The following is an 8,991-nucleotide window of genomic DNA, read 5'->3' as shown; positions in this document are numbered from 1 at the left end:
GCCCCCCCCCCCCCCCCACAGAACCCTGCCTCACAAGTCACCCCCCCCCACAGAACCTGCCTCACAAGTCACCCCCCCCCCACAGAACCCTGCCTCACAAGTCACCCCCCCCCCACAGAACCCTGCCTCACAAGTCCCCACCCCCCCCCACAGAACCCTGCCTCACAAGTCCCCGCCCCCCCCCCACAGAACCCTGCCTCACAAATCCCCGCCCCCCCCCCACAGAACCCTGCCTCACAATCCCCCGCCCCCCCCACAGAACCCTGCCTCACAAATCCCCCGCCCCCCCCCCACAGAACCCTGCCTCACAAATCCCCCGCCCCCCCCCCACAGAACCCTGCCTCACAAGTCCCCCGCCCCCCCCCCCCCCCACAGAACCCTGCCTCACAAGTCCCCCGCCCCCCCCCGCACAGAACCCTGCCTCACAAGTCCCCCCCCCCCCCACAGAACCCTGCCTCACAAGTCCCCGCCCCCCCCCCCACAGAACCCTGCCTCACAAGTCCCCCGCCCCCCCCCCCCACAGAACCCTGCCTCACAAGTCCCCCCCCCCACAGAACCCTGCCTCACAATCCCCCACCCCCCCCCCACAGAACCCTGCCTCACAAGTCCCCGCCCCCCCCCACAGAACCCTGCCTCACAAGTCCCCCGCCCCCCCCACAGAACCCTGCCTCACAAGTCCCCCGCCCCCCCACAGAACCCTGCCTCACAAATCCCCCGCCCCCCCCACAGAACCCTGCCTCACAAATCCCCCGCCCCCCCCCACAGAACCCTGCCTCACAAATCCCCCGCCCCCCCACAGAACCCTGCCTCACAAATCCCCCGCCCCCCCCACAGAACCCTGCCTCACAAATCCCCGCCCCCCCACAGAACCCTGCCTCACAAATCCCCGCCCCCCCCCACAGAACCCTGCCTCACAAATCCCCCGCCCCCCCCCCACAGAACCTGCCTCACAAGTCCCCCGCCCCCCCCCACAGAACCCTGCCTCACAAGTCCCCCGCCCCCCCCCCCCCCCCCCAGAACCCTGCCTCACAAGTCCCCCGCCCCCCCCCCCCCCCAGAACCCTGCCTCACAAGTCCCCCGCCCCCCCCCCCCAGAACCCTGCCTCACAAGTCCCTCGCCCCCCCCCCCCCCCACAGAACCCTGCTCACAAGTCCCCCGCCCCCCCCCCCCAGAGAACCCCGCCTCACAAGTCCCCCCCCCCCCCCCCCCCCCCAGAGAACCCTGCCTCACAAGTCCCCCGCCCCCCCCCACAGAACCCTGCCTCACAAGTCCCCCGCCCCCCCCCCACAGAACCCTGCCTCACAAGTCCCCCGCCCCCCCCCCACAGAACCCTGCCTCACAAGTCCCCCGCCCCCCCCCCACAGAACCCTGCCTCACAAGTCCCCCGCCCCCCCCCCCCCCACAGAACCCTGCCTCACAAGTCCCCCGCCCCCCCCCCCACAGAACCCTGCCTCACAAGTCCCCCGCCCCCCCCCCCCACAGAACCCTGCCTCACAAGTCCCCCGCCCCCCCCCACAGAACCCTGCCTCACAAGTCCCCATGCCCCAACCCCCCCCACCTCACAAATCCCCAACTATAAACAAAGCTCGGTCCCCACAAAACACTGCCTCACAGATAAACCCCCCCCCAGATCCCTCTCACCTGTCAAAAGCCTTCACCCTTCCCAGCAGCTTCTTATTGTTGCGGCAGTTGATGAGGACCTGTGTGTTGTTCTTTACAGACTGGGTGAGCACAGAGAGGGGCCCCGTGTTAAACTCCTCCTCCTCGCGTTTCTGCAGCTCCTCCGGGGTCATCTCACTCTTCGGCTTGTTCAGGAGACTCCTATAGAAAGAAGAAACCGAGCTTACAGGAGATGTCCTACCTGGAGAATCTCCTCCTCCATCACACACACAGCTCCTCCCTCCTCCTCCATCACACACACACAGCTCCTCCCTCCTCCATCTCCATCACACACACAGCTCCTCCCTCCTCCTCCATCACACACACACAGCTCCTCCCTCCTCCTCCATCACACACACACAGCTCCTCCCTCCTCCTCCATCACACACACACAGCTCCTCCCTCCTCCTCCATCCCACACACACAGCTCCTCCCTCCTCCTCCATCCCACACACACAGCTCCTCCCTCCTCCTCCATCCCACACACACAGCTCCTCCCTCCTCCTCCATCCACACACACAGCTCCTCCCTCCTCCTCCATCCACACACACAGCTCCTCCCTCCTCCTCCATCCCACACACAGCTCCTCCCTCCTCCTCCATCACACACACAGCTCCTCCCTCCTCCATCTCCATCACACACACAGCTCCTCCCTCCTCCTCCATCCCACACACACAGCTCCTCCCTCCTCCTCCATCACACACACACAGCTCCTCCCTCCTCCTCCATCACACACACACAGCTCCTCCCTCCTCCTCCATCCCACACACACAGCTCCTCCCTCCTCCACACACACACAGCTCCTCCCTCCTCCATCTCCATCACACACACAGCTCCTCCCTCCTCCATCTCCATCACACACACAGCTCCTCCCTCCTCCTCCATCACACACACAGCTCCTCCCTCCTCCTCCATCACACACACACAGCTCCTCCCTCCTCCTCCATCACACACACACAGCTCTCCCTCCTCCTCCATCACACACACAGCTCCTCCCTCCTCCTCCATCACACACACACAGCTCCTCCATCACACACACACAGCTCCTCCCTCCTCCTCCATCACACACACACACAGCTCCTCCCTCCTCCTCCATCCCACACACACAGCTCCTCCCTCCTCCTCCATCCCACACACACAGCTCCTCCCTCCTCCATCTCCATCACACACACACAGCTCCTCCCTCCTCCATCTCCATCACACACACACAGCTCCTCCCTCCTCCATCTCCATCACACACACAGCTCCTCCCTCCTCCATCTCCATCACACACACAGCTCCTCCCTCCTCCATCTCCATCACACACACACAGCTCCTCCCTCCTCCATCTCCATCACACACACAGCTCCTCCCTCCTCCTCCATCACACACACACAGCTCCTCCCTCCGTCACACACACACAGCTCCTCCCACCTCCTCCGTCACACACACACAGCTCCTCCCTCCTCCTCCATCACACACACAGCTCCTCCCTCCTCCATCTCCATCACACACACACAGCTCCTCCCTCCTCCATCTCCATCACACACACACAGCTCCTCCCTCCTCCATCTCCATCACACACACAGCTCCTCCCTCCTCCTCCATCACACACACACAGCTCCTCCCTCCTCCTCCATCCCACACACACAGCTCCTCCCTCCTCCTCCATCACACACACACAGCTCCTCCCTCCTCCTCCATCCCACACACACAGCTCCTCCCTCCTCCACACACACACACAGCTCCTCCCTCCTCCATCTCCATCACACACACAGCTCCTCCCTCCTCCTCCATCACACACACAGCTCCTCCCTCCTCCTCCATCACACACACACAGCTCCTCCCTCCTCCTCCATCACACACACACAGCTCCTCCCTCCTCCTCCATCACACACACAGCTCCTCCCTCCTCCTCCATCACACACACACAGCTCCTCCATCACACACACACAGCTCCTCCCTCCTCCTCCATCACACACACACACAGCTCCTCCCTCCTCCTCCATCCCACACACACAGCTCCTCCCTCCTCCTCCATCCCACACACACAGCTCCTCCCTCCTCCATCTCCATCACACACACACAGCTCCTCCCTCCTCCATCACACACACACAGCTCCTCCCTCCTCCATCTCCATCACACACACAGCTCCTCCCTCCTCCATCTCCATCACACACACAGCTCCTCCCTCCTCCATCTCCATCACACACACAGCTCCTCCCTCCTCCTCCATCACACACACACAGCTCCTCCCTCCGTCACACACACACAGCTCCTCCCACCTCCTCCGTCACACACACACAGCTCCTCCCTCCTCCTCCATCACACACACAGCTCCTCCCTCCTCCATCTCCATCACACACACACAGCTCCTCCCTCCTCCATCTCCATCACACACACACAGCTCCTCCCTCCTCCATCTCCATCACACACACACAGCTCCTCCCTCCTCCTCCATCCCACACACAGCTCCTCCCTCCTCCTCCATCCCACACACAGCTCCTCCCTCCTCCTCCATCCCACACACACAGCTCCTCCCTCCTCCATCACACACACACAGCTCCTCCCTCCTCCTCCATCACACACACACACAGCTCCTCCCTCCTCCTCCATCCCACACACACAGCTCCTCCCTCCTCCTCCATCACACACACACAGCTCCTCCCTCCTCCATCTCCATCACACACACACAGCTCCTCCCTCCTCCATCTCCATCACACACACACAGCTCCTCCCTCCTCCATCTCCATCACACACACAGCTCCTCCCTCCTCCTCCTCCATCACACACACACACAGCTCCTCCATCACACACACACACACAGCTCCTCCCTCCTCCTCCTCCATCACACACACACAGCTCCTCCCTCCTCCTCCATCACACACACACAGCTCCTCCCTCCTCCTCCATCACACACACACAGCTCCTCCCTCCTCCTCCATCACACACACACAGGTCCTCCTCCTCCATCACACACACAGGTCCTCCTCCTCCTTCATCACACACACAGCTCCTCCCTCCTCCTCCATCACACACACACAGCTCCTCCCTCCTCCTCCATCACACACACAGCTCCTCCCTCCTCCTCCATCCCACACACACAGCTCCTCCCTCCTCCATCACACACACACAGCTCCTCCCTCCTCCATCCCACACACACAGCTCCTCCCTCCTCCATCCCACACACACAGCTCCTCCCTCCTCCATCTCCATCCCACACACACAGCTCCTCCCTCTTCCTCCATCTCCATCCCACACACACAGCTCCTCCCTCTTCCTCCATCTCCATCCCACACACACAGCTCCTCCCTCTTCCTCCATCTCCATCCCACACACACAGCTCCTCCCTCTTCCTCCATCTCCATCCCACACACACAGCTCCTCCCTCTTCCTCCATCTCCATCACACACACACAGCTCCTCCCTCCTCCATCTCCATCACACACACAGCTCCTCCCTCTTCCTCCATCTCCATCACACACACAGCTCCTCCCTCTTCCTCCATCTCCATCACACACACAGCTCCTCCCTCTTCCTCCATCTCCATCACACACACAGCTCCTCCCTCTTCCTCCATCTCCATCACACACACAGCTCCTCCCTCCTCCTCCATCACACACACAGGTCCTCCCCTCCTCCTCCATCACACACACAGCTCCTCCCCTCCTCCTCCATCACACACACAGCTCCTCCATCACACACAGGTCCTCCCCTCCTCCTCCATCACACACACACACAGGTCCTCCCCTCCTCCTCCTCCATCACACACACACAGGTCCTCCCCTCCTCCTCCATCACACACACACAGGTCCTCCCCTCCTCCTCCATCACACACACAGGTCCTCCCCTCCTCCTCCATCACACACACAGGTCCTCCTCCCCTCCTCCTCCATCACACACACAGGTCCTCCTCCCCTCCTCCTCCTTCATCACACACACAGGTCCTCCTCCCCTCCTCCTCCTTCATCACACACACAGGTCCTCCTCCCCTCCTCCTCCTTCATCACACACACAGGTCTCCTCCTCCTCCTTCATCACACACACAGGTCCTCCTCCTCCTTCATCACACACACAGGTCCTCCTCCCCCTTCATCACACACACAGGTCCTCCTCCCCCTTCATCACACACACAGGCCCTCCTCCCCTCCTCCTCCTTCATCACACACACAGGTCCTCCTCCCCTCCTCCTCCTTCATCACACACACAGGTCCTCCTCCCCTCCTCCTCCTTCATCACACACACAGGTCCTCCTCCCCTCCTCCTCCTTCATCACACACACAGGTCCTCCTCCCCTCCTCCTCCTTCATCACACACACAGGTCCTCCTCCCCTCCTCCTCCTTCATCACACACACAGGTCCTCCTCCCCTCCTCCTCCTTCATCACACACACAGGTCCTCCTCCCCTCCTCCTCCTTCATCACACACACAGGTCCTCCTCCCCTCCTCCTCCTTCATCACACACACAGGTCCTCCTCCCCTCCTCCTCCTTCATCACACACACAGGTCCTCCTCCCTCCTCCTCCCCTCCTCCTCCTTCATCACACACACAGGTCCTCCTCCCCTCCTCCTTCATCACACACACAGGTCCTCCTCCCCCCTCCTCCTCCTTCATCACACACACAGGTCCTCCTCCCCTCCTCCTCCTTCATCACACACACAGGTCCTCCTCCCCTCCTCCTCCTTCATCACACACACAGGTCCTCCTCCCCTCCTCCTCCTCCTCCTTCATCACACACACAGGTCCTCCTCCCCTCCTCCTCCTCCTTCATCACACACAGGTCCTCCTCCTTCATCACACACAGGTCTCTCCTCCTTCATCACACACAGGTCCTCCTCCTTCATCACACACAGGTCCTCCTCCTCCATCACACACAGGTCCTCCTCCTCCATCACACACAGGTCCTCCTCCTCCATCACACACAGGTCCTCCCCTCCTCCTCCTTCTCCTCCTCCATCACACACACAGGTCCTCTCCTCCTCCATCACACACAGGTCCTCCTCCCCTCCTTCATCACACACAGGTCCTCCTCCCCTCCTTCATCACACACAGGTCCTCCTCCCCTCCTTCATCACACACAGGTCCTCCTCCCCTCCTTCATCACACACAGGTCCTCCTCCCCTCCTTCATCACACACAGGTCCTCCTCCCCTCCTTCATCACACACAGGTCCTCCTCCCCTCCTTCATCACACACAGGTCCTCCTCCCCTCCTTCATCACACACAGGTCCTCCTCCCCTCCTTCATCACACACAGGTCCTCCTCCCCTCCTCCCCTCCTCCATCACACACAGGTCCTCCTCCTCCTTCATCACACACAGGTCCTCCTCCTTCATCACACACAGGTCCTCCTCCTTCATCACACACAGGTCCTCCTCCTTCATCACACACAGGTCCTCCTCCTTCATCACACACAGGTCCTCCTCCTTCATCACACACAGGTCCTCCTCCTTCATCACACACAGGTCCTCCTCCTCCATCACACACAGCTCCTCCTCCTCCATCACACACAGGTCCTCCTCCTCCTTCATCACACACAGGTCCTCCTCCTCCTTCATCACACACAGGTCCTCCTCCTCCTTCATCACACACAGGTCCTCCTCCTCCTTCATCACACACAGGTCCTCCTCCTCCTTCATCACACACAGGTCCTCCTCCTCCTTCATCACACACAGGTCCTCCTCCTCCTTCATCACACACAGGTCCTCCTCCTCCTTCATCACACACAGGTCCTCCTCCTCCTTCATCACACACAGGTCCTCCTCCTCCTTCATCACACACAGGTCCTCCTCCTCCTTCATCACACACAGGTCCTCCTCCTCCTTCATCACACACAGGTCCTCCTCCCCTCCTCCTCCTTCATCACACACAGGTCCTCCTCCCCTCCTCCTCCTTCATCACACACAGGTCCTCCTCCTCCTTCATCACACACAGGTCCTCCTCCTCCTTCATCACACACAGGTCCTCCTCCTCCTTCATCACACACAGGTCCTCCTCCTCCTTCATCACACACAGGTCCTCCTCCTCCTTCATCACACACAGGTCCTCCTCCCCTCCTCCTCCTTCATCACACACAGGTCCTCCTCCATCACACACAGGTCCTCCCCTCCTCCTCCTTCATCACACACAGCTCCTCCTCGCTCCTCTTACATGTTGGCCGTTCACTCTCTCTGTCTTCCTCACGTTGCTGCACCGTGTTCCTCTCTGTTCTGTAGTCACTTCCGCTTCCGGGTCAGCGGTGTACTTCCGTTCGCTTGCTTCTATGGAGACGTACTGACCAATGTCAGCGTTGTGTGGGCGTGGTTTCGTTATTTTGGCGGGAGCGACTTTAGCTCTTACGCATGGGGGTGGGTGCAGAGATCTTAGCTCCTCCTTTCTGTTGACGTCGATAATGGGCGGAGTAGGCTCGTTTCATGCATTGAAGGAGGATGGGGTCATATCCGGAGCTCTGATTGGAAGAACCTCAGGGGGGCGGAGCCTTATTGTGATCTGCACAAGACTCCTACCATCTGCGCATGCGTTCCACCGCTACCAGGTTTACTAATCTGACAGAACACTTGCAGTCAGAGGAAGGCGGCGGCCATCTTACTACACCCAGCTACGTTTATAATTATAGAGTAATTTTAGCAATAAAGTGAGCGTGTATATAACTAAAAATATTGTGTTTTGACATCTGTGATGCTGTTTGAATGTTACATTTTGACAGAAGCTGGACGCTAGCAGTAGAAAGGTGATGGCGGCCATGTTGGTACACCCAGCGCTGTTCAGCACTAAATCTTTTGTCTTTCATCCAACAGAGTTCACTATTATATTTATTTATATACACTCACTTTGTTGCTAAAATTTCTCTGACATTCAAGACGTAGCTGGGTGAAGATGTCCGTCGCCTTCTTCTGACTGCAGCTGTTAGCAAACCTGCCTGGAAGCGCTGGAACGCGCATGCGCAGCTGCCGAAACATCACTTCGGAATGTTACCTAATCTGACGGGTTGGCTATTCTGACAGAACACCAGTAGTGTACAGTGATAGGATCTGATACCATGGAAACCGACCACCTCTGGTACCCCTATACCATGGAAACCGACCACTTCTGGGACCCCGATATCATGGAAACCGACCACTTCTGGGACCCCGATATCAGGGAAACCGACCACTTCCAGGACCCCGATATCATGGAAACCAACCACTTCCCGGAACCCGATACCATGGAAACCGATCATTTCCGGAACCCGATACCATGGAAACCGATCATTTCCGGAACCCGATACCATGGAAACCGATCACTTTCCGGAACCCGATACCATGGAAACCGATCACTTTCCGGAACCCGATACCATGGAAACCGATCACTTTCCG

At 59.5% G+C, this 8,991-nt stretch overlaps 1 protein-coding gene across 1 annotated transcript in view; it reads right to left on the bottom strand.

Annotated features, from left to right (window-relative positions):
* Nucleotides 1-7,953, bottom strand: part of SNRPD2 (small nuclear ribonucleoprotein D2 polypeptide) — a 68,729-nt gene extending 60,776 nt beyond the window's left edge. The window contains exons 1-2 of the mRNA XM_073598085.1: nucleotides 7,787-7,953; nucleotides 1,642-1,821 (exon numbers count right to left, since the gene is read on the bottom strand). Coding sequence (XP_073454186.1) covers nucleotides 1,642-1,821; nucleotides 7,787-7,788 — 182 coding nt within the window. The 5' untranslated portion in view covers nucleotides 7,789-7,953. The remainder of the gene's footprint in view (nucleotides 1-1,641; nucleotides 1,822-7,786) is intronic.
* Nucleotides 7,954-8,991: the final 1,038 nt, after the last annotated feature.

The sequence above is a fragment of the Aquarana catesbeiana genome, linkage group LG09, assembly GCF_042186555.1.
Source record: "Aquarana catesbeiana isolate 2022-GZ linkage group LG09, ASM4218655v1, whole genome shotgun sequence".
NCBI classification, from domain to species: Eukaryota; Metazoa; Chordata; class Amphibia; order Anura; family Ranidae; genus Aquarana; species Aquarana catesbeiana.
Note: the sequence above shows the minus strand (reverse complement) of the source record. Positions and strands in the feature narration are given on the sequence as shown.